Source organism: Coloeus monedula (assembly GCF_965178545.1).
Source record: "Coloeus monedula genome assembly, chromosome: 23".
NCBI lineage: Eukaryota > Metazoa > Chordata > Aves > Passeriformes > Corvidae > Coloeus > Coloeus monedula.
The window spans coordinates 1933402-1959906 of NC_138803.1; the positions used below are offsets into that span (position 1 = coordinate 1933402).

General features: G+C 50.9%; 1 protein-coding gene across 1 annotated transcript; it reads right to left on the reverse strand.

The window, feature by feature from the left end:
• Positions 1–390: 390 nt before the first annotated feature.
• On the reverse strand, positions 391–25025 carry KLHL12 (kelch like family member 12; the record flags this gene model as incomplete). The annotated part of the gene is made up of 12 exons (XM_082296030.1): positions 391–1975; positions 2296–2482; positions 5284–5382; positions 6595–6753; positions 7438–7633; positions 8540–8646; positions 11204–11318; positions 13034–13183; positions 16212–16429; positions 17215–17368; positions 24489–24686; positions 24942–25025. 12 exons carry the CDS (start codon positions 25023–25025, stop codon positions 1849–1851), a joined length of 1794 nt encoding a protein of 597 aa, XP_082152156.1. The 3' UTR covers positions 391–1848.
• Between the last annotated feature and the right edge of the window lie 1480 nt (positions 25026–26505).

The following is a 26505-nucleotide window of genomic DNA, read 5'->3' on the forward strand; positions in this document are numbered from 1 at the left end:
TGGGCAGTGCCAGCACAGAGGGATGGTTACCAGTCCTGCTGGTCACATCATGGCTGGTACAAGCCAGGTGTCATTGGCCTTCTCAGCCACCTGGGCACACCTGGGCTCATGTTCAGCCCCTGATGATTCATTATTGCTGTCAACTGTAATCAGAGTCTTTTCCTCCTCTCTGCTGCCATGCTCTTCTCCAACAGACCTTGCAACAAATTCCCTGCTGGTCTCTGTGCCAGAGATCTCACAGCTGGAGCAGCTGTTTTTCACTACTGGGCTGAAGCTGCAGGGCAGAGACACCTGAGGGTGGCTGCCTGGTCCAACACAGGGTTTGTGCAAACCCTTGATACAGCAGTTTGACAAACATCTGGAAGGTAGAGAACAGAAGCTAAACTCCCACTGGCTCAGGAAATATTTTATTCTTTATACTTTCATTAAAAAATAAACATAGGAAACAAAACCACAGAACACTTGTGTGATAGAAACAAACGCAGAAGGTCAGAGCATTGGCTGAAAGTGCATAATTAGGTCATGCTACCATGTCCCTGATCCCACCCTGTCCCCAAGCAAGGAGTCAGCAGGAAGCTCAACGAGCAGCACTACATGGAGCCCAGGCACTGTGGGGCTGAGCTGATGGCAGAGGGGAGCCCGTGCTCCCAGGAACGCAGTGAGGCAGGACATGCTGAGCAGGGAGTGCTCCGTGAGCTGGTGTGAGCCACTGATGGAGCCTCACCTGGGCTCGCGGGGCAGGCCAGGGATAGCAAGTGTCACGGGATGTGGAGTTATGAGACAGGGGAATAAACAGCTGAGAACAAAGGGCAAAACAGAATCCTGGATGTCACTCCGGAACAGCCCTGGAAGCAGAAAAACCCTAGATAAAAGGAAAACCAACACAAAGAACTCGAGTGAAAGGCTGCCTTGGGTCCCCCTGCCAGGTCTGTCTGGGGACAAACCCCAGTGACTCACCAGCAGGACCTTGGTGGGCAGCAGCCACTGTGTCCCTACTCTCCTGGCCTCAGCTCAGGTGACCTCCTCACAGGGTGGGGCACAGGCACGGCCGCAGCACAGCCAAGCTCCTGGTGCCACACATCGTTTGCAGCTGGAGCTGTCAAGCTTTTTGAGGACACACGATGTGATGAACCCTGCTGAGCATCCAATCAAGAGCACGAACGCTGCAGACGCTTCTGTGGCGGCAACGAGCTCCTCCCCTGCCCTCTGCCCCTGTGGCCTCAGGCTCTGTCTCAGTAGTTGACAGCTTTAACCTGCGACTCCGTTTGTGTGCAGCCCTGCGAGGACCCTGCAGACGCAGTGACAGTGCAGGCCCCCCTCACACACGCTCACCCAACCCGGCTCTGCACCCACGCGCGCTCAAGGAGCACGTTTGAACATTCAGTATGTACACGATGATTTGAAGCTGGAACATAAGAGCAGCTGGATTCACCCTCACACATCCACACGGCTGAGAGCGACCCGAGGACCCGCGGGGTCCTGCGGTGGCTGAAGAGGTGACCCAGTGGTATGTACATGTCCTTGGGAGGGGTCACCAGGCTGGCTGAGACCAGGCTGGGGCAACTCTGCTCTGCCCACAGACTGAGCCACAGGAACAGCAGAGAGTGCAGCTTCTCCTGACCCATTCACCCCCTTCCTCCAGCTTCCCACAGAGCCCCTGATTTCAAATGACTGCTGAGATCACACAGTTATGCACATGCTCTAGTCACAAGCAGCACAGAAAGCTGCTGTTCTGGTGCCTATTCCCACAGCATCCACAACTCTCAAGAACAGTCACTGCAAATCATTTGGGACTCTTCCTCCAGCTGAGACTTTTTAGAATGTTTTTCTTTATGAGCTCCCTCCTGATCACTTCTCCCGCAGGACGCAGACTCCCGCGTCGCAGCGCTGCATCCCCAGGGAGGTGACCACTTCCCAGCTGTCAATGATGGGATCGTAGCACTCGATGCTGCTCAGCAGTGAGTTGCCATCGTATCTGCCGGGACAGAAAGTTACAAATGAAGGACGGTGCTGGAGGAAGGGGCTGAGGCATTCACAGCTCTTCCTGGGAGGCTGGGCAGCTGCAAACAGCAGGAATAGCCCAAATTATAACCCCTGCATCAAGCTGCCATTGCTGTCTGCTGCCTCTCTCCTGCCTGCCTGCGCCCTGGACCTTTGTGCTGCCCGTTTTGCTTGGGCACGGTGACCCTGTGGGTGTCTCCTCTCATAGAGGAGAGGCCCCGTGGAAGGGGCAGCAGCTGTGTCCCCTCAGGTCACTTGTTCAGCACCCAGGGCTGCAGGACCCCGTGGGCTTACCCGGCGATGGCGTAGAGCCGGCCCCGCAGCACCGTGGCCCCCACGTAGCAGCGGGGCGTGGTCATGCTCGTCACCGTGGTCCAGGAGTCGGTGCGGATGTTGTAGGCTTCCACCGAGGAGAGGTGCGCCGTGCCATCGAACCCACCCACCACGTAAATGTGGTCATTGAGCAGAGCCACGCCAGCCCCTGTGGAGAGAAGGTGGCACAGTCACACCCACGAGTGACACCGGCAGCACGGGGCTCGCTGGTACAAGGCTGAACAGGTCAGTTCCTCCCTCTTCACAGGACATTTTTTAAGAGCTGATAACTGCGGCTTCTGTTGTTGTTGTCTCCAATATGATACATGAAAACGTCACTCCACTAAACACTACTGTGCCATGGGGGGCCCAGGCAGCACAGCAGCACGAGAGGTTTACCTGGGCTGACACCTGAGCACAGGTGGGAGAGCAGAGCAGCACCAGGCCTGCTCTGCTGGCAGGCAGCTGGCAGGGACTGTCAATACAGAGACAAGCTCCTCTGGTGTTTCTGACTCCCTGGTGTCACCCAGCTCCTGGCTGTAGCCTGGAGAGTGGCTGTACACTGCTCCATAACAGAGCTGGAGGAGGGATTTCCCTGACATTACTTCTCTGGAAGACAGGGAAATGAAAACTGGTTTCTACACTGTTGCAGAGGCAGAGGTGGCTGGAGCATCTGCCTGAACAGCTGTTCTCACAGTGCAGCAGACAATAATATGCTGGTCCAACTGGGAATTTATGAAACCAGCAGCAAATAACCCCCTGCCAGCCTTGGTTCCTCCTTGGCAGCCCCCTCAGGTACAGCACTGGAGGACACTGTGACACTACCATGCACTTGGTGGCCTTGGGGGCTCCTGCACCTGGGGACACAGCCCTGTCAGGCTGTCACCACCAACATGAACTACTGCACTAATGAATACCCTGAAGGAAACGAGCCAGCTACCCTGCAGTTGTAGGGCATGGATCTGTTTCTTTACAAACAGGGTATGAGACTTTCTGTTCCACTGAACGCATCCTCACTTTCCCTGTCTGTCCTTGCTGAGAGCACCCGAACAGCTGGGAATGGCCCAGGCTGGCTCTCCAGGAGCTTTGGCTGAAGAGACCAAACCAAGGCCTAATCAGGGAAATCAGGTCCAGCAATGCAATATGGCCAAGGTCGCTGAGGGGTAGCCTCCCTCCAGAATCTGTCCTAGGAGGTGGAAAGAAACAAGGAGGAAATGATCTCTGTGAATAACGCCAAGATTACTTTTAGTCCTGGTCCTGGAATTCAAAGACCTGCATGTGGATAAGTCTTCTTTGGAGGCCAAAGAAGTCCTACAGGGCCCAAGGTCATCAGGACAGACTTAACTGACACCAGGTTGAAGGCTGCAAGTACCTAAGCTATGACTAGTTAGGGGTGTTAGTACCAGAGTGGCAGCAAAAAACTTGGGCAAAAAAGGGCCCTTGGGCACACCCATGTTTCAGATCTTGGTACTCCAGGTCACAGTTGCAAGAAGACACCAGCTGAGCCAGTGCTGGGGTCAGGAGTCTCACCATGTTGCTGCTTGCTTGTGGCACCAAGGAGCTCATGCTGCAGCCAAGGCACTGCTATCAAAGCCCCCAGCTCCTGTGGGGAGCACAGACCTGGGAAATGCCTGTTGTGGAAGGCTTTTCCCTTGAACTCTGCTTTTGGTCTTGTCCAAAGTCAATCTTCTCTGGTGCCCAAAGCAGAGCCATCTGATCCTCAAGCTTCCTAGAGATTTGTGGATTGGTCTCACATGGTGCCTCTGACTTGGAAAAACTTGCAGATTTATCCTGTTTTTTATATGTAGGGTCTTCCTGGATGTGGAAAGTGCCCAACTCCTAAATCAAATCCATTCTTGGCAGACAAACCCACACTTAACAGGAATATCCCTGTCACAGGAATAAATATTTAAAGATCAGGGTTTTGGTGAATGCCACTGCAGGCACAAGAAAGCTGAAATGTTTTTGGAACAGAGCCCAGTTTTATTGAGTACCCAGCACTTGGCCCTAACCAGGAACACTGCACAGGAATCACATGGAGCAGTGCTGCCCAGGCTGACTGTGAGGGGCAGTTATTGAAAGCAGCAGAGAAAAAGTAACTTCAAAAGGGATGTGCAAGAGGGTCTAAGAACATAACTCTAAGCACTGGGAGCCACACAGGTGTGAAGGCCCTGAGCAACCTGTCCGTGCACACACAGGCAGGGCCAGGGCAGCTCATCAGCACGGCCTGGAGCTCAGGGCAGGAGGCCTGAGGCACACAGCAAGAGCAGGAGGTCAACACACCTGGGCACACAGGAGCTACAGGAGCCCCATGGCAAATCGTCTGAGAAATGAAGGAGAGCCTAAACAGAAAGATACTCCAAAAGCAGGATTTAAACTGTGTTCTTGTCCTAGATACAACTGCCCACTTAAAGCTTGGATAGAACTCCAGGCAGAGAGACAAGTGAAGAGTTGGTGGGGGATAATTACTGTGTGACTGCACCATTTGTGGAACCCCATTGCAGGGTGACACTGCTCTGGCAGTGCTGCTCTCTGTGCTCCTGCTGCCCTGGAGCAGGGCTCAGGTGAAGGAGCAGCCTGGCAGGGCACGCCTGCCGTCACCATGTCCCGTGCAGCTGACAAGCATTGACCCAGTACTATGGTCAGTTTGTGCCTTGTGAGCTCTTTTCCACACCAAGCACTGTTCCCAGTTTTGGAAGTCACACAGCATTTCCTCTCCCTCCCTGTAACCTAAAACCCCACCACTACATTCCTCTATACACACCTTGGCGTGGGATGGAGACAGCAGGAATGTGAAAATTAGTATTTCTCTTGGGAATTCAAGCCAGTGTGCTGTAAAATCATCCCTTCTCAAAGCCAAACCACCCACCGGGGCCAGAGCACCCTCCGGGGCAGCAGAACACACCAGCAGTGACTGCTCCCTCAGTGCAGCAGGAAACACACTGACTTCAAGGCACTGTGGGCTCTTACCTGAGCGCTTGGTGGCCATTGGAGTGACATTTGTCCAGTGTCCAGTGTGGGGGTCATATCTCTCGACAGAATTCAGGATGTTCAGCCCATCGTAGCCTCCTGAAACAAAACACAGGAGCAAACCACGGGGCTGATTTGGGGAGAATGTTTTCTGCGTAGAGAGCAGTAACACGCCTGGTGCGCCCCAAGCACAGCGTGGCACTGCCATCAGCACAGCCCACCCTGGCAGGACGGAGGATCCTGCAGCCAGCCCAGAGCCAGCTCTGCCCCAACACTGCACTGGGCCATGTGGGACAGCATCACTTCCCCAAAGCAGGCCAGCTCCACAGAGCTGCCTCTGAGCTCGCTGAGGCCACTGCTGGTGCAGCCCCGCAGATGTGCCGCTTCCAGGTCTGTGCTCAGGTCTGTGCTGCAGCCACAGCTGCACGAGGCTGAGCAGTGTAGGCTGGGGATCTCTCAAGAGAATACTAAAAAATCTCTGTGCAGCCCCAGCAAAGGAGCAGTGTGCTGCCATCCATCCTGGGGACAGCATGAGGAAGAGGAATTCGGGAGGGGGAAGTGAAACCCATAAACCAGGTTGGATTATGGCCAGGTTTGAGGCCAGGTTGGGCAGGGCTTGGAGCAACCTGGGCTAATGGAAGGTCCCATGGCAGGGGGTGGAATGAGATTAAGGTCCATTCCAACCCAAACCATTCAGTGGTTCTATGAAACAAGTGCCTAAGATCTGTGACTCCCCAGGAACAGGACTGCAACAGATGTGGGTGCAATGCTGGGCCTGCCTTTTCTGGGGCCCAGAAGGTGACCCACAGAACAAGCTTCAGAGTGCTTTGTCCTCTGGAAATCTCACTGTACTCACAGCTGGTGCGGTGCTCTGAAACTGAGTGCTACAGGAAGAAGCTGGAGAACAGACAGCTCAGGATACATTTCTGGAGCACTACAGCCACCATTGCTTTGTGTGGTGCAGGTGCACTCTCTGTCCCACGGCTACCTGCTTCATCTCTGGACATTTAGACACTGCCCAGGCCACACAAAGCTTCAGCTGGCACTGCTTATCCTCCACACTTCAGCCATCCCTCAATCGCAGGGTGTGTAAACTGTGTGTAATTTGCAGCGGGCAGCATCTCCTGCAGTGATATGGCAGCTGCACTTCAAGCCACTGTGATGGGAACAGTGAGGTCAGGCAGCACTCACCGACACAGCTGGGAGTGCCCTGGGAGGTTAAACCTCTTCTAACATGGATGTGACACCTGAATGGTCACTTGTGTAAAAGGGCAGGCTTTGCACAACTCCCAGAGGTGCTGAGGTACCCACCGAGGCAGTAGATGACTCCATTGGCGACCACGAGCCCCGCTCCCTCCCGTGCTGTCTGCATGTCTCCCAGCATACTCCACTGGTCGATGTTGGGGTCGTAGCGCTCCATGCTGGTGTGACGGCGGCTTCCATCGAACCCACCCGAAACGTAGATCATGTCTGCAATGACAGAGTGGGACCCAGCGAGTCAACCATGCACATGGAGCATGGGGGCCCTCACACACAGAGCAAAGCTACAACATGGACTGCAAACCACAGAAAACAGACCTTGGCACACTGGGAGCCAAGATGAACCCAGGCTCCTCAGCCTGGCTCACAGGCCCAACAGACAAACACAAGTCCCATCTGGCCTTTAAATCTGCTTCCTGCTGATGGATGAAAGAGAACATGCACATCCAGCTATTTTTTTCATGCTGCAGTACCACCAAAACACTGCCATGCCCAAACCCAAACCCTTGCCATGACGAGCCTCACGTCAGTACCTCCCCAAAGTCCCCACTCCTTCCCTGCACACGTTCCAGTCTCTCCAGTGCTGGATGGTCACAGCTGTACTTAGTGTCCTGTGTTCAGTGTTGCCCAACACTGTCACCACCCTCAGAGCTTCCCACTCCATAATCTCTCACAGAGCCCCTTTCCCCCAGTTCACAGATATGTGCTGCAGGAATGCAGCGGAGGCAGAGCTCCTCTCAGGATATGTGGGCAAGTTTTCCATTTCTGCATCCCAGTGATGAGAAGGCAGAATCTCAGGCTCCCCTCCTTCCCCAGAGCCAGCCCACTCTTCACATACCAGCTCAGGGCATCTCAGGCCAGAGATGCTCTGCCCTGACAGTGACCAGGACGTACCTCCAAGGGTTGTGGCTCCCGCCAGCCCTCGCCGCACGTTCATGGGAGCCACGGAGTACCAGATGCCGTCCTCATCTGATGTGTAATCCAGGCACTCCACGGAGCTGAGGCGGGAGCGCCCGTCGTAGCCCCCGATGACGTAGATGCGGTCATGGAGGGACACCGTGGCCACGTATCGCCGCTTCCGCGTGATGCTCTGAGACAGCAAAACAACACGAAGGTCAAAGAGAGAAACAACACTGGGCATGGAGACCAACCACTGCTCTTCCACCCTCTGCTGCTGCTCCTTTGGGAAATGGCCCACTGTCCCAGAGCAGGCAGCACAATGGATTTAAAGGACACAGCCTGAGTGACTGTGTCTGCCTCTCCCTGCCATGCTCTCTTCTCAGGACCATGTCTCTCTGCACTCAAGTATTTCGCATTAAATGTATTTATCCTGTGCTGCTGCATCATCTTTGATGCATTTGGTATGTTTTGTTAGCCTCCCACTGGCTCCTGCAGACAGTGGTAACGGGAGAAAGTGGGGACTCTGAATACTTGATGAAGCTTTTAGCCTCCAAGAAAGATCAGAATTTTGGAACATCAGGTGATACTGAGTCTGCCCTGACCAGTGATATTAAAGAGGCAGTTCTCCACCATTTCACACAGATAAAGGTGATTTTAATTTGGGTAGAAATACTCCTCAGTGCAGGAATTCTCTCTTCCCGTAATGCTCCAAAACACTGCAAGCAGTGGGATCATGCAGCAGCCTGAAGACTGCACTGATTACACTGTTCCTATTGACATTCCAATTATCATCACTAACCTTAAAACTTAACACCCCTTCTCTAAGAAACATGATAGTTCTCACTCCCACAACCAAGATGTGGGTCTCTGCAGGCTCAGCTGATCAGGTCTATGACAACAACCCCCTCTCCCTCCGTCACTCTGCAAACTGAAGTGGTTTCAGCATTCACCATGTAAATATCTGAAGAATTTCTCTCAGAAATCCTCAGCAGATTGCACAGGACAGCCCAAGGAGACTGTTATCCAGCTGGTGCTGCAGGATCAGTGTTTGCTCACAGCCTGGTCAGCCCAGTGGTGGTCAGAGCCAGTCCCTTACCGGCAGGAAACTCCACTCCTGGGTCTTGGGGTCGTACTTCTCCACCACATCAATGGGGGACTGCTGGCTGCCAAAGCCGCCGATCACGAGCAGCACTTCGTTAGCTCCTGAGGCACAGAGGGACAGCAAAGCCAAGTCAATCCCTTCACAACCAAAGGGTCACCTCAGGGGAACAACCTGAAGAAACTCTGAGCCTTCCCTGGTGCAAAGCTGCCTCTAAATCCCTGTTTTCGTCTTGGCTCTGGGGAAGGGACCTAACCTGGCTCAGGCACTCCCACTCCCTCTGTGCTCAGCAAGGAAGAGAAAGGAGAAACTCTTCAGAGCATGTGGCAGAACAACTGACTGAGGTGTTAGGAGCTTGCTGCTGGAGGGCTGTTTCTCCTAACACCAGACAAGCTGCCTCAGACAGGTGCTGAGGTTCGCTCCTTTATATCTCCTTTTGTATCCCTTCCACTGTTTTTCCCAAACCTCTCACCACCCCATAGAATCTGGAGGAGAATCCCTGCTGCCTCCTCACAACACAAGGTCTCCTCTTGGTAGCAAATGACATCCAGACCTGATTTAGGGGACTTTGTTTACCACGTAACTGAGAAACAAGTCAGGCTGTCTAAAGCTTGGAAAATGAATTAAATATTTTCCCAGGAATTGTCTCTTAAATCTTGTGTATTTTATTTCAAAATTGCCTTCCCATTACTTTTTTTTCTCTGAGATGGTCTCTGAATTTTTATTTCCTCCATGACTGTTAAATAACAGCTGTGACCTGGAGAATTGTAACTTCCCCTGTAATCACTGCCTGGAAGCAGGCTTCTGTCTCAGGTTTAGAACAGCTCAGCATCCCCTGGACTCCTTGGGCCCTTTCTGGAACAGGGAGTTTATCACTAGAATTTAGGACCATCCAACTTTTCATTGCAGAAGGACTGAACGCCAAGCAACAAACATTTAACAAGGCCTTGTCTGCCACAAAGCAGAAAAGCTGCCACCTCAGATGAAGAATAAAATAAAAAATAACTGGGAAGGATTCACAAGAGCTCCAACATCTTGGAAAGCCTCCTTTCCAGTAAGATAGCTAAAAGTGCAATCACTTCAGTTCTCACATGCAAAGTTAATACATGACTTGATAACAGTTTAAAAGTGACACATTGATGATATCAGATGGTGTGGAATCAATTAAAAGAGCTAGGGCTGAATCCAAAGGGTGAACCTCAGCAATGATGTGCAGTTTTAACCCATACAATTAGACAATAAAACAGTTTTTTAATGTCTTTTTTATCAGGTGAAGTATTTCAACTAAGAATAAAATGAAATGTGTTTTTCTAAAATCATAGAATCACAAAATGGTTTGGGTTGGAAGGGATCTTAAAGTTCATCTCATTCCACCCCCTGCCATGTTCAGAGATAGCTTCCACTATCCCAGGTTGCTCCAGGCCCTGTCCAGCCTGGGCTTGGACACTTCCAGGGATGGGGCAGCCACAGTTGCTCTGGGCAACCTGTGCCAGGGCCTTCCCACCCTCACAGGGAAGGATTTCTTCCCTAAATTTCCCGTGTGAAACCATTCCCCATTGTCCCATTGCTACAGTTTGTGATGACAAGTCCCTCTCTGGCTTCCTTGTAGGCCCCTTCAGATACTGGAAGGCTGATGCCAATGACAGGCTGAGCTGAAGTGCAGGTCTTTGAAACTGGCATAGGAATTCCCACAAAATGTGCTGAGGCCTGGACTATGCAGGAGCAGAATAACAACATTCCCTTCAGGCCAGAAGAGTTTGATCAGTGTGTCTCTGACAACCCTAATCTGCCCTCCTCTTTTTGTGGTTAAACTGCTTTCTGTCCCCTGAAATGGGCCATGAGGGGATTTTGGGGTCTCTCTCCACCACACCTGCAGTAGCACTGGAGAACACACAAGGAGGATTCCTTGCAGGGACAGTGGTCCATGCTGGCACTGATGGCAGTGCCCTGGGAGTGCACCAGGATACAGGCATGGCACAGACAGTCTGACAGAAGAAGCCAGTAAAATGCTTTTCCTTCTTCTGTAGGTCATTCCTACATTTATGTTGCTCTTGAGTGCTCACAGCCCTAAGACAAGCCTTTTCCGAACAATTCATGACCGTGCTTGGTAGGAGTTACTGAAATAAAGGAAGATATCATCATTGATTTACCTTAACAAGGCTAGGGAGAAAAACAAAAGCACCTCTGAAGGGGAAGAGGGACATCTCCATCTCCCTCCTTGCACGTTCCCCCGTTCAATTCGCTGTGGAAACTTGCTGTCACTGTAAGGCAGCTGTCACTCACCTCACAGCTCCATTTTGGACTCTGATACCTGCCTCTTCAGACAGGAAGAAACTTCCCACAGTTCTTGGACAGCTGCATGCTGGGACAAATGTATCTGCAGGCACCAGCAACTCAGGAAACTGGTTTTAAGGCCACAGCAGAAGCCTGGGATTAAAAGCAATCAACTGGTCCCCACACTGGCACTAAGCAAACATGCTCTGTAAAAGAGGCACTCTCTCCTTTGCTCCAGTCCCCTCTCTGTCCCACTGGGGACCATGGGATGACAAAAGCTACTGCTGTGAAGAACATCAACACAATTACAAGGCACTAGACAAGGTGTCTGACACACCACCTGCCAGTGCCCCGGCCCCTCTCAGTGTCCTTTCCCCTGCTGCTCACCCAGACGTGCTCGTGTCCTGGGTCCTTGCATCTGGCTCCGGAGCTCGGGCCGAAGGTGGAATTTCTTGGCTTCGTCTACAAGGTCTCTGCACTGCAGGCTGCAGCGTATAAAAGGCTGGGGAGAAACATGAGTCACTGGTACATGCAGTGTATTTTAAGAAACCTCAGAAGAACTGTCCTAAAGCCAACGCTCATCAGCTCAGACAGCATGTAAAGGACTTGTGTGCAGGCTGCAGTGTCCTGGTGGAGACACGGCATGCAGAGAAATGCAAAGGTAACTGAAGACCAGATTGCAGCTGAGAAGATACGACTCCATTCTCACAGACTGGCACTGAAGGTTCCTTAAGGAAAATGGCTGCATTGGAACACTAAGGAAAAGTCACTTCTGCTCATTTTAAGCCAGCAGAAGTATGAGTAGGAAGGGGAATTGGCAGTGAAACCACACTTGATCTGCCCCACATAACTCATCCTGCACCTGCCACTAGAGAAGAGGTGGGGAGCACAGCCCAATGAAGCTGTTCAGCTATCTGTTGCCCTGATCCCTGTGCACGTGGGACATGGAGTTGTGAAGAGGCAACAGAAGCACTGAAGTATGAGGGGCACCCAAGGCCAGCTTCATCTCCTTGCACAATGCCATTGTAATTCCCTCCCCTAGCCAAGGGCCCAGACCAATCTCCCTTCAGCTCAGCGCTCATTTCCCCTTGGGTGTTTGGTGCACACGCTGCTTCAGTAAGTTCAGATTTACCTTTACAGGTTCCTGGTATCTGTGTCAGGCAGCCACATGGGGCCAACGCTCCACTCTCCACACCACCCCAAGCTGAGGATGTGCCACCAGTGTGTGGCACTGCCAGACTGGACAGGTCACCCTGCATGGTCACTCTGAAAGCCGAGGGCTGTACACGCTCTGTCTCAGGCTGGATTTGGAACAGATCTATTTGTTTTGGTACCAGTCCCTTTTCCATTAGCTTCAATTTCAGTTTGAAGTGGACCATGACAATCTGACTGAACACCCTTTAGCTCTGGCACAGCCTAACACAACAGCCCATTAGGTTGTCCTGATTTACTAACATCCATGATCTATGATATCCGAGATGACTGTTGCTAAACCAGCCTTTTCCTGACATAGAGAAACATCTGTCATTCACCAGTCAGCACCTGTCAGGTGGCAAGGGCTAGGAACCCTTGAGTACGTCCTATCACCATCTAACCTGAAGGCTGGTTTGACCTTCTCTGGGCCTTCCTTTGAAATCTTGCCTGGGATCAGCATCATTTCCTGTCTGGAATTAAACTTGCACTGAAAAGCTTAATTGTCTCTTTTCATCGTCCCCATTTTGGGTTGCCTCTGCAGCATCTCAGAATACAAAGCAGCAGTGTTAGCCATGGCTCTTGGCTGTGTATTGGTCCTAGGCCCACACAGCTCCTGTCTTTCTCACTCAGAGGTACTTGCTGGCCATCTGGACCTCAGACACCCTCTGAGGAGCCATGACCTCCCTGAGATCAATGCCAGCAATCTTCAGCCTGGGGAAGGGGACCTGTCAGCGCTTAGGAATGACAGCAGAAAGCACTTGTTGGAGACTGTAACAGATGACAACAGAAAGGTGCAGAGACAGCTGACTAACGGCTCTGGAGAGGGCACCCTGTGGCTGCAGAGCGGGATGCTGTGACTGCTGGCACAGCACACCACTGCTCAGTGTGACGGCGGCACTGCGGCTGAGCAGGGACAGCTCCACAGGGTCACCATCAAACAGGAGCAGCAGAGGAGAGCTTTGAATACGTTCTGTCGGACGGCAGAGCCCAGCCAGGAGCACGCAGCGGCCGCCGGCGCTGTACCTCGGTGTCGATGACGTCAGTGATGTAGCGGGGGGTGAGCAGCGGCATCCGCACGTACTGCAGCAGCTCCGGCAGCGACGCCTCACGCTCCTTCTTCGAGTGCTTCACCCAGTTGATAACCGCCTCGAACACCGGCTCCTCAGAGTCCACCTGCAAAGAGGAGGCACATCCTGATAGGATGACAGGATAACATTGGAGCTACTGCCATGGAGCAGCACAATGTGCAGGCTGTTGGCACTGCTTCACAGCGAGCAAGGGAGCAGGACACTTAGCTACGAGTCTCTTAGGGAAATCCCCATAAGCACAGTTAAATTCCCTCACTTCCTTTTCCTTACACCTGCATTTGTTTTTTCCCCTGCAGCTGAGATCAACAATGGCAGTCCAAGTCCCAGAGCAGTGAGCGCTACGGTGCAGATCAGAGCCCAGAGCTGGAAGCTCCATCCACTGACCAGTGGGAACTCACAGGACAGCTCCCCCAGTTCTCTGTGGAGCAGGAGCTGTGGTCCTGCAAAATTCAAAGTGCCATCATAGAGGTGATCAGAATCATGTTTCCTTTGCACAGCGAAGTGTGTGGCTTAGGCCCCGGCAGCGCCGTGCTCACGCGCTGCCCCTCGGACAATCCAGCCAGAGCAGGTACATTTAAGGTATCTTCTTATTTCAATCCACCTTTTAAAAACTACAAAGGATTTCAGAGTGGAGAGCCCCGGGGCATGAATATTACTGTTTATTTCTACTGTTTACTTTATTTTATTACTAATTTATTTCTCCATCTCTGGTCTCCATTTAGGAGTGGCATATGCTGGTGCTTACACCACTTCCAGAGATTACACTGATTAAACCATCCAAATTTGATACTGTTAGAGAACCTCAGGTGCTTCGGACAGCTATGATTACCAAAAGCAAAAGAATTGTAAAAATCTCAATTATATATTACTTAGACTTTGTTTTCTTTTTACACATCTAGCAGATCATCCAACATAAAGGGAAATCAGGTACAAATTTATTATCACAAAGTCGTTAACTGAGACTAAACATGAAGATAAAAGAAGAGCCTGTGATGAAAGGACTGAGCCTTCCCACCAGCCTACGACTGGTCCCCTCTGAAGTCCAGTTTGAAGCTGTCAGGCAGAATGTTTTGAAGCAGGGAGCCCCAGAGGTTAATTATGTTAGGCATTCTTCTAAGACATTGTTTTATACTTGTTACAGTGTAATTTGGAATGGCCTCTTTCTCTTGGAATTGCAGGGAAAGGACAATTAGAGCTCACAAAAGGAGAGCAGATTACTGTACTGTTTCCAATTTCCCCACCTCCTCTTTAAACGCAATAATCCTGCGTTGATTTATTCCCTCCTGAACGGAATGTCCTCAGATATATTTAACAGCTTTATTGTTCATTAACTCATTTATGTTTCCTGATAAATGATGAGTAACATTTAATGCAGGATCACAGTGAGGACCTGTAATTGCACTTCTTGAGCAGCCCAGAGATTTTCTGAGGGTGTTCTGTGAGCACACTCTTGATTCCACACAGCACCTCTGTGCTGGCACAGCAGGAGAGAGACCTCCTCCTTATCCCAGACTGGTTTGGGTTGGAAGGGACCTTAAAACCCATCCCATTCCACCCCCTGCCATGGGCAGGGACACCTTCCACCAGACCAGGTTGCTCCAAGCCCCATCCAACCTGACCTTGGACACTTCCAGGAATGGGGGAGCCACAGCTCCTCTGGGCAACCTGGGCCAGGTCCTCAGCACCCTCACAGGGAAGAATTTCTTCCCAACATCAAATCTAAGTATCTCCTCTTTAAAACTGTTATCCCTTGTCCTATCACTCTCTGCCCCTGTAAAAAGTCACTCTTCCTCTTTTTTATAAGGTCTCCCTGGAGCCATCTCTTCTCCAGGTCAACCCACCCAGCTCTCCCAGCCTGGCTCCAGAGCAGAGGGGCTCCAGCCCTCAGAGCAGCTCTGTCACCTCCTCTGGACCTGCTCTAACAGGTCCGCGTCTTTCTTGTGCTGAGAACCCCTGACCTGGACACAGCGCTCCAGGTGAGATCTCACAAGGACAGAGAAGAGGGGGAGAATTGCCTCCCTTGCCCTACTTGTCACATATTCTTAAGGTACGACAGTGCATGCACAACACACTGCCTGCTGCAAGGTCTGAACCAGCCCTTCCAATCCACAAGGAATGTCGCTTCGCCTGAGCGGATCATCCGAGAAGCTTGGCTGGGTCATTCTGAAGTTCCTCATTATTTCCTGCTCCCAGCCCAGAAAGCTGCTCTCAGTATCATCACAACCCACAGGAGGCTCAGCCCCTCACAGCACAAACACCAAACACACTCAGCCTTTTCCACTGTGGATCCCGGCTGGAGCAGGGTCCTTCACCACTGTCTCACACGCTCTTTCTCAAGCAGCCTCATTAACAAGAGGATGTTGCCGTGGCTGAAGACCACTTTCAAGGAATACATCAACAATTCTCCTCTGGCTACCCCTGTACTGGCTTTTCAGGAATCCTACCAAAGATATCCCATATGTTGGTTTGCTTCCAAGCATTCCTGTTCCCCTGAACTCTGAGTAGTGATTGCTTTCAACTGCAGTGAACACTAGCTCTTGACAAAATCCACCTCAATAAGTAATCAAACTCTCTCCTCATTACCAGGGAATGTTCAACTGGTTCATAGAAAAGGTGGAAAAATGTATTTGACATGTTCCAGTCACATAGCACATCCTCCAGAAACTCACCGTCAGGGAACTACGTCTCCCTGTAATCCCTGCAGAGTCAGACCACCCCGCACCATCCTGGGGATTCCTTGTGCTGCTGATCAGCAGGCAAACAGAAGTTAAAGCTTGGGGGTATTTCTGAAACGTAGGCATTGAGACAACTTGTCTTCTCCAGGGAAAGGAGGGAATGAAGGGCCAGCAACTTTGCAGAGGGAACTAACTTACTGTGATTAACTTGCAAGAACCACTTGTGTGACAACAAATTCTTACAGAGAAGCTACATGTTATTGATAAAATTCAGATAACAAACTAGCAAAAAAAAATTAATTAGACGCTTCTTGAAAATTAAATTTCAAATTCAGAAACTGTGTGAGAAGTCCACCCCAGGAGTATGGACTAATTACTGACTGGTTTCAATGTTTTATTTCAATGCTTTGCACAGTAATGGTACTTTTCAGGTTTTACCTGAATTTCATCACACTTGATGAGCTTTTCAACCTCTTCTTGATTTAAGAGGATAAACTCTTCATGCTGAACCACCTCTGGAAAATGTTTCTGGCTGAAGACCTCTGCAGCTTGCATTAGATCCACACAATTGTGTGTCTCAGCAAAATCCCGAATGCCCAAACAATTTGATGGATCCAGCTGGCTTTCTAGAAACTCACAGCAAGCTTGTTTCACACCTACGGAAAATTGGAGGGGTGAATGAGCACTGCATGCTTACTATCAATCCACTGCTTTGGCAAGGGCTTCAAAAAAGAAGTTCTAAGCAATAATGAAAATCCAATTCAAATAACAAGTAAAAGTACTACAGAAACACACACATGCATGTATTGCTTTGGAGACTGTGAAGACACTTGGAGCAGCTAGGCCATGTGTTTGGGCTGGTTTGAGCTCCGGCTGTTCTATTTCAATCAAAAAATTGCATCAATCTGATACTAGGAAGACTCCAATGTGAGTTGTACTGAGCTTCATGGATTAAAAACCACTAATGTGTCTGCTAGTGGATACAGTACCAGATTCCTAGGTCTGTGATAACTTTTGGGTAAGTTGTCTGTGATTTGGGATAATTGTCCGGGGTAGTTCCATAGGTTCATGTGCAGTGACAACAACCAGCCTGTTACCGACCCAGACATACTGTGATGGCAGGTCAAATACATCCAGGATTTGCTTATTAGAGTAATATAACTGAGCAGTAACGTTTATGTGCTATACAGCTCACAATTCCTCTTGGGAATACTCCTGCAGAAGTACAGTAGCCCAAAGCACGGAACCTGTTTTACCATTTTTTTTGCACCCAAATCCGTTCCTCTACCAATGAGACCACAGCGCATAAGAAAACAGAAGTTTGATATAACTACTTACAAATATCATTCCTCCCCCAATCTCTCTTCCATGCACAGAGGGTCAAACAAATCAAATCTCTAAACAGCAGCAATGGTGCAATTTGTGCTAATCCTTGAATTACCTTTCAGTTGAAGCAGACATGCTGCTGGCAGCAATTCTTGGACATTTTCTACTGTCACATGCACAGTTTCTGTATATACAAAGTCCAGCAGGATTTCCATGGTGGAGGCCGTCAGGCCCTGGATATCCACACAGGGTTTATCTTTCTCTGAGAGCTGTAAATTAAAAGAGAGACACAGCTTTATTTTTCATTAATGTGAGCAGAAAGCCCACAACACTCAGCAGGTTTGAAAATAAGATCTGTCAGAGGCTTCAACAGAGATTTGTCCTTTCTATTCTGGCGCTCACTGAAAGGATTTGGGGAAGGAGGGAATTTCCCTACAAAATTCACTTACAGGATGAGAAAGAGACAAAAGTTTATGGATCAAAAGGACAGTCACACTGCACAGTAAAACCTGTGAGCTGAGATCTGAGTCAGCAGAGATTACGTGTGTCACCTGTGCAAGACAACTAAACACTCTCCTCCATGCAGTACTCCAAGCTTTACTCCAAGGGAATTCCTCCCTGAGCTGGATGCGTGTGACATGCTGCAGTTCACATGGAGTCCCCACCTAGACCCTGAAAGAACTAGGTTCTTTCAGCTGGTGTGAAAGAGGCCAATCCACACCCAGAGTCCAGGTATTTGATTCATTTCAGTTCAGCACAGAGAGGGGGGCTGGAGGCCAATCCCCAAAGCCAGCACATGACCAGCAAAACTGTTCACTTTATATACATTTTAGCAAACAAAGGCATTAATGTTCATTGGCTACAAGTTACCTAGCTCTCTTATTAATTAGCCTTCTATCTTCTATTGGTTTATGATTTCCTTGCTTCTTATGCTAATGAGTCCCATGCTCAATCTTTCTCTTCCTCTGGGTCAGGGGACTTCTGCAGTAGGTGCCTCTGCTGGAATTACCTTCTACCCGTTCAGAGCTGATTCAGCACAGCTGCTGAGCTGGCTTTATCAACTTCTTCCTTATTTTGGGAGTTTTGCCAAGTGTCTCTGTGGCCCAGAAATTTGGCATCTCTGTGCCCTCTATCAGTAGGACATCCTTCTGCCTGAGCTTTGGTAACTTTCCCATGGCATGTCAAGCCCTAAACCTGAACAAGTCAATTCTAGTGACAAGTAATTTTCCTTTCCAACACCTGGACTTCTACCCGTTCAGAGCTGATTCAGCACAGCTGCTGAGCTGGCTTTATCAACTTCTTCCTTATTTTGGGAGTTTTGCCAAGTGTCTCTGTGGCCCAGAAATTTGGCATCTCTGTGCCCTCTATCAGTAGGACATCCTTCTGCCTGAGCTTTGGTAACTTTCCCATGGCATGTCAAGCCCTAAACCTGAACAAGTCAATTCTAGTGACAAGTAATTTTCCTTTCCAACACCTGGACATTTTCACCACTCCACTCTAAAACCAATCCAAAGAAAAAGCTTTCTCAACTTGTCAATTTCCTGATTCAATTCTTCAAGCTTATGGTGAACTTCATTCCTAAAATGAAATGAAGTTAAAAGACAGTTTGTGCAGTGATGGCACATACACAATCCAGACTTTGTCCCCTGACTGTTTTATCACCTCTATGATTAATTTTGGAATAATTATTTTTTCAAAGGAACATTATCCTCCTAACGGTCAATCTTTGGGAACAGCAAATTCTGTGAATCCATCAAATTTGCACAAAACAGATTATATTTCACAAAGCATCAGCTTCGTGGTTCAGTGCCCCCAGCACAGAGCTGCTGGCAGAGCATCCGATGATTCCTGACCAATGGACTGGCTGGTGGACTCACTAATCACACCCTGCACATTGCTGCCAGCTCAGCAGCATGGCTGCACCTCAGGAGATAATGATCTCCCTGTGGCATGCTGCAAAACCAGCCCCTGACTTCTGGAGCAGTCAGCACCAGTGCAAGCACAACACAGACGAAAGCCCGTGGCTTCTCTTGCCAAGAATGGGCCCCAAGTTGGTACTGCCAGTTGGGCAGAGGCTCAGGGAGCAGAAAGCATGGCCAAAGCACCATCACTGAGCTTGGAATCTGCCACAGCTGGGGAAAATGGAGGTGATACAGGAGTAGAGAAAATATGAGCAGTGGAAGCTGCTCCTGCAGAGGCACTCCACGACACAGCAGAGATGTCTGCCGGGGCTGAGCCATGTCTATGATGCAGAGATACACTTGCTGCAGAGAAGCACAGGAGGTAATGGTGAACCTCGAAGGAATTTGAAGGAAGAGGCCTTTCAAATCTGTTGACTCAGTGAACAAACTTTATGGCTTCCAAAGTCAGGAAGGAACAGCAAATTACCTTGTCTGACCTGCTGTGTGACAGGCCAGGCATTGCATTCAGAAGCTAAAATCAGTTCCTGCCTTGGGCCAGACAAAACATTCCTGAAACAAGACTAAGCTGTTTGTACCACAAACAAAGGACACAGATGTCACCAAAGGTCAGAACTGATCAGACAAGACTTTCATATTATTCCAGTAAGCAAATGGAGATATAGACCATACATATTTAGGATCAAAGACGTTACAAACTTCTATTGACCTCCTGGCAGCTGTAAACATCAGTTCTTCACACATCAGCCTGGAGCTGGTAAAGAAGCTCCTGATGCACAATCAGTATTCAATCATCAGCCATGCACATACTCTATACTGCTGACCATAACACAAACCATGGGGACAACACTAATACCACAGAGATGATTAATTCCTGCTTCCCTTGTATTTCTGCTACACTCCACTACTTGCTTGTTATTTTGCTCAGTTTACTCACATGCTAAGGATGCCATGAAGGAAGCATGCCAGGAAGGATGGAAGGATGGAAGGAAGTATTTCACATAACTTCACCTACATATGTGATGCAGAATTGGAATCCTAACATCATACCTTAAAGAAGGATCTCAGTGTGGAGACAACTTGATTCTGAACACAGAATCATGGAATGGTCTTGGTTGGAAGGGACCTTCCATGAACCCTCTCTGTCAGTTCAAAGCCATTCCCCTTTCTCCTGTTAACTCCAGTGAAAAGTCTCTCTCCATCTTTCTTGTTGGTTCCCTTCATGTACTGAAAGGCCACAATTAGGTCACCCCAGAGCTTTCTCCAGACTCAACAATCCCAATTCTCTCAGCCTTTCAGACTCATGAGGACTCTGAGCTGAGCTCCAGCCTGTGTGTGTAGCATTGGAGAACTGCCTGCAGTGCTCAGTGCTGGGCTGTTGAGACACAGACAGTCCCTCATTCATCCATACTGGCATGTTATTTGGACTCAGAATGCAAAATGATGATCATACAATGCTAACCAACACAAAGGGCAGGAAGCTTTCCTCTCCAAGGTGTTCAGTGTTTCCTTTTGTGGTTGTTCAGTGGCACCAGACACATCTCTCCATCTCTGCTGTCAGAATTTCAGATCTGTTTCCCACTTTGTTGTTTAGTATCAGAGCTCTGCTCACTCTCCCTGAAGGGAGTGTAGTAGCCAGGGATTGATACTCCCTCACACAAGCACATTTCTAACGTCATAAATAGTCTGCAGCAGTAGAAATCCCAAAATCAACTGCAGCATCCAGGAAAACAATGGAAGAGAGTCACTTTGAGGCCTCAGGAGTTTTACCTCAAGATGCCCAAGCTGCTGAAAGCCTTAAGGCAGGGGCTGCAGGTTACAGCTGTTTTGTGAAACACAATGTTGCTTCTTCCATTCCATCCATCAATCATTGTGCTGGGTTTGGCTGGGGTAGAGTTAATTTCCTTCCCAGTGGCCGGCATGGGGCTGTGTTTTGGATTTGTGCTGAATGTAGGGACAATAATGGACATGTTTTTGTTATTGCTGAGCAGTGGTCACACAGAGCCAAGGCCTTTTCTGCTTTTCATATTGCCAGGCTGGCGAGGGGGCTGGGGGTGCACGGGAAGTTGGGAGGAGACACAGCTGGGACAGATGACCCAAAGTGATCAAAGGCATATTTCAGACTGTATGACACCATGCTCAGTATATAAAGTGGAGGGCAGAAGAAAGAAGGGGGAGGGATGTTTGGAGTGATGGTGTTTGTCTTCCCAAGTCACTGTCACGGAACCCTGCTTTCCAGGGGATGGCTGAACACCTGCCTGCCCATGGGAAACAGGGAGTGAATTCCTGGGTTTGCTTTGTTTGCACGTGTGGCTTTTGCTTTCCATATTAAAACTGTCTTTGTCCCAACCCACAAATTTTCCAGCTTTTACCCTTCTGACTCCCTCCCTGATCCTGCTGGTGGGGGAGCAAGCACGGGGCTGTGAGGGGCTTGGCTGCTGCCTGGGGCTAAACCATGACAATCATGCAACTCACCCTGCAGGAGAATGGGTCTAAAATTTTGCAACCCCTTTCTTACCCAAGGCTACTTCTTGTTTTTGTCTTTACTAATGCAGACACACAAAAGTACACTGGAATAAACCCCAATTTCTTCTCACAGGGGAAGAGAAATGCTGGCGTGACACTGCTAATGTGTGGCTCACTGTACTCTGGAGGGCAATCACAGCACAGTGAAGTTGACAAGTTGACCATGTAAGCACCTGGAAACACCAGCTGCTTTCAGAATATTTCTCCATGCTGGGGGGAAAAGAACCCTTCAGTTTCTAGAACACAGCCTCCAAGAGAAGACAGAATAGTTTCTTTCTGAGGTGGAGCCAATGATCAGCTCTTAAAAGATCCTAACTTATGTTAACTTGGCCAAACAGAGAAAAATATCAGTGCACAACCAAGATCCAAGGGAGATAAAACTGCTCTGCAATTTTCACTACAAGGAACAACCCTGTAGGTAAAACTGATGGTCTTTCAGTTCTCCCACACTGCTCAGCACAGGGGCAAAGGAAAGTGTTGTAAAAAGCCTGGGGTTCATCAGGTGATCAGTGGCTTCTCCTCATTCTGTAAAATGGGAACAGAAAATGGGAAGAAATTAATACTAAGCCAGACTGAGAACTTTTTAAAATGTTAAAAGTCAGAAGTAAGAGAAGGAAGGAAACTTGAGACACAGAGAGGCAAAGGCAGTTCTTTATGACAACAGTATCTGCTGACAGTCTCAGTGTTGTACTGGCCATGCACAGATGTGACACCAAGAATACTGTGACATAACCCCAGGATAGAAGACCAGGAATGCCATGGGCTAACCCCAGGATCAGTTCTGAACAAAGCCTTGTGCAGCCGGGTCTGGCACATTAGAGCAGCCAAGCAGCCCCCAGACTTGCCGGAGGCAAGCGAGGGAGTGTGGAGGAAGCCCTGGCAGGGCCTGTCAGTCCATGACACCACACACACAATGAGCTCCCTGGAGTCCCAGCCTGGCCAAACCCTGCACCCACAAGAGCCTGGAGAGTGTCCAAGCACTGTCCCATCACAGGCCCCGACACACTTGTCGCTGACACACACAGGAAGCAGGTCCACTCTGAGGCTTACCGAGCTGCCCCTTCCTGGAAGGAAGTTCTCCCACAAACACTCCGTAATTGTGTGCCCCTTGGCAGGTTGGTCACTTAGGGTTTCCATAACAAAGGAACAAGTCTGGAAGAAAGACTAACCAAAAGAAGCAAACCCCTTAAAGCAGAGGCAGTGTGGGAGTGCGAGAGAGCAAGCAATTCTGCCCACTGGGCACAGGCGTTCTCCCAGGGAGAATTTAATTTCCTAGGAAGACTTACATGTCTGAATGAAGGTCACTATGATGTTACAGTTAACATGAGTGTGATGAAGCAAGAGACACCTCAGCTAAGACTCAAAGCACACCAACCCCCAGCCTTTGTTAGCAGCCACAAAGAACGTTCTGGAGCACATGGAATGACTGGATCTCTGCACAAAGTCCAGAAGTCAAAAGCACCGACAGGAACGTGGAGGCAAACCCAGAGAAGCAGAGACACTCTGCTGTACTGGTGAGCACCTGGAGCTACTGGAGAACAGAAAACTTCAGCCTCCAGGGACTAATCTGCTTTGTGCATTTTCTTCATTTAATTACATTTCCTTCATGCAGAGAAAGAGCATAAACCTGATGAATTTACAAATTTCATGAAGATATGGACAAAAAAAATATATTGGTCTGTGGTCAGGCCACACATTCCTCGTTTTGGTTTCTTTGCACAGGACTGTAAAAACGGAGACACCTGCTGCCCCGACAGCACTGAGCGCAGTGGGCACACAGAGAGCTCTGCCACAGCCTTCATGCCTCGGTAAAACAAAGAACAAAATCATTCTCTGCTGCAATGACTCTTGGGCTAGCAGGGAGGGCTTTAGGACCTGTGAGCTACTTAATAATGTTTCTCCCTGCTAATGGGGAAGGCGGTAGGATAAGGAAAGCATCTTCTGTAAGAAAAAGCTGCAAAGATTGACTCAAACTTATAAAAGACAAAGCCAGGCAAAGCATCTGACGTTTAACAGCAAGTGCCAGTTCTAGCTCAAACAGTGCCTGTCAGTGACTCAGGGAAACAGCACATAGGTACTGCAAGTCTCACAGTCAGGGCTGAGAGCCAAGGTGCTCACAGGTGAGATGTGCTGAGTGCAGCACCTGGGGCTCAGAGTCACCCCAGCCCCAGTGACACCCCCATGGCAAGAGACCAGCACAACCCAGCACACACCAGCTCTCAGCCAATGCCAAGAGGAGCCCAGAGCACGCATCAGACACCCTCCATTGCACAGAAAGGGCTGCCCAGACTCCCCAGCTCGGCACCAGGGCAGGAAAGATGCCCAGAACCACAGAAACCACAAATCACCGCTAGAAAAATAAGTAAATGCATCAGAACTCTCCGGTTTGGCAGCTCAGCCCGGCAGCTCGCTGGGCACAGGGTGGTCGCAGCAGACCATGAATCAAGATCACAGTCCCTGCCACAACCTCTAACTCCCCACCAGGTCACGATAAAGGGCTCTGGGGCGACCATAAGAAGACACAGAATCACCTCGAACTGCTCCAGGGCCGGCAGGACAGAATCCAGAGGGCTCCAGGGCCAGCATGGGGGGATTCAGAGAGATCCAGGGCCACCACGGGGGGACTTGGAGCCCATAGGGAAACCGAGGGCCACCGTGGGGAAATCCAGAGACACCAAGGGCCACCACAGAGAAATCCACGGCCACCATGGGGGGTTCCTGAGGAACCCAGAGCCACCATGAAAGGATCAAGAACCACAACGGGGGCATCCTGAGCAACCATGGGGAGTATCCAGCGGACTCCAGGATCACCACAAGGGGATCCTGGGCCCTCACGGGGGGATCCTGGCCCAGCTGCTGAGCAGCTCAACAGAGCGCAGCCCAGGCACTGGGCGGCCCTGCCTCCTCCACCCACGGAGCACCCAGGGCCGGCGGCAGCACCGACCTCGCTGGTGAACATGGCGCAGAAGTAGTCGCTGCAGGCGGCCAGGACGATGCGGTGGGCCGGGAAGTCCTTGTGTTCCACGCGGAGGGTGACGTCGCAGAGCGTGTTGCTCTTACGCAGGGCGTTCATGGCGTTGAGGATGGACTTGGCGTGGGAGTTGGTCATGATGTCCTTGGGGGGGGCCATGGCGCGCGGCACCTGCGGGCACAGCCAGCACGGCCACATGGCACGGCGCCCGCCGCCGACAGGGGGCGCTGCCGCCGCGCCGCCCCGCCCGCCCGCCCTCAGCGCCCGCCCCGCCCGGCGCCCCCGCCCACCGCGACCCCGCGGCGCGGCCGCCCCGGCGACACCCGCCCGGGGCAGGCCGGGGCCGCCCTGCCCGGCCCCGTCCGGCCCCGCCCGACCCGGCCCGGAGCTGCCCTGCCCTGCCCGGCCCGGCCCGGCCGCACTCACCGCCGCGGGGAGAGGTCCCGGCCCGCACACCTCGCCTCCCCCCGCCCTTCCCTCTCCCCGCGCCGCGCGCTCTGATTCCGTCATCGCGCCGCGCCGCGCGCAGAGCGCCCCGCCCCTGGGTGCCGGGCGGTTGCCGAGCAACGAGCCCGGGGCGGGCCCCACAGCGCCCCCCAGCGGCTCCCGTGGGACAAGGGACCCTGAGGGGCGGGGGAAGGGTCTGGAGCCCCAGGAGCGGCTGAGGGAGCTGGGAAAGGGGCTCAGCCTGGAGCAAAGGAGGCTCAGGGGGGACCTTGTGGCTCTGCACAAGTCCCTGACAGGAGGGGGCAGCCGGGGGGTGTGGGTCGGGCTCTGTTCCGGGAGACGGGACGGGATGGGATGAAAGGGAACGGCCTCAAGTTGTTCAGGGGAGGTTCAGGTTGGATATTGGGGAAAATTTCTTCCCTGAAGGGGTGGTCAGGCCCTGGCACAGCCAGCCAGGGCAGTGGTGGAGTCACCATCCCTGGAAGTGTTCAAAATATGTGTGGATGTGGCACCAGGGGACATGGGTTAGTGGTGAACATGGCACTTCTGGGGGAACTAAGATCATTGCACGCAATGATCTTAGAGGGCTTTTTCGACCTTAATGATGTTGTGATTCCATGATTGCCGGTTCCCTGCTGCAGTGCTCCGGCAGGCAGAACCTTCACAGAGCACGGGCCGTGAGCTGCCTCCTCTCCCCTGGCGTGGCTCCTGCCGGGAGAGCCCCTGGACCTGGCTCTGCCCGGGCTGCGGGAGCCAAGCTGAGAGCCAGGCACCAGGGGACTGCTTTAGAATCCCAGGATTTTAAAATGAATACTATTTTTGAGTTCTTCCCACACACACAACTCAACATCTCCGGCAGATCGCCTCCAGCTGACAGCCCTGAGCCGCCTCCGCTCCCCCCTGCCCTCGAGCTTGCTTTCAATCCTGCCTGGGGATGAATTTTAAAACCTAAATCCATACATATAGTCAGGTATAGAGTCATTGTCAGCAACCTGAGATAAATTCCCAGCTAAATGTAGAACAGATTATGACTTAAGAAATCTGTACATTGAGGTTGAGATACTATCCTGGCCTGGAGGCTGATCATTAATTCATAAACTTCCTCCTTCTAGAACCGGGGTCAGTCTGTTTGGAGACTGTACATGGAATGAGAGTTTGGAGGATTCATTTGACCTCAGCCATGCTAAACAAGCAAATGATTGGCAAGATCCAGCAGCTGGAGATGGGAATTCAGTGTTTTGCAAGGAGGGCAGTTTATCTCTGCCTTCAGAGCTCGCAGATGCTCTGCCACGGGGGATTTTTAAGTCAGCAGCACCTCGTTCTCTAGACCCAACTCAAGCAGAAATTATTGTGCTGGAGGCAGGTACCAGTATGTGTGTCAGACTGCATCATCATCTGGTCCTCTGGGAGCTTGAAGTCAGGAGGGATGTGTGACCAGAGTGTCAAAGCAGACTCTCAGTGCATGAGAGATACAGCCTGGAGGAACGGAGGAAAGAGTCAGCATATGCCTGCCCAGTGCTCTCCTCCCTGTGCTCCTCATTTC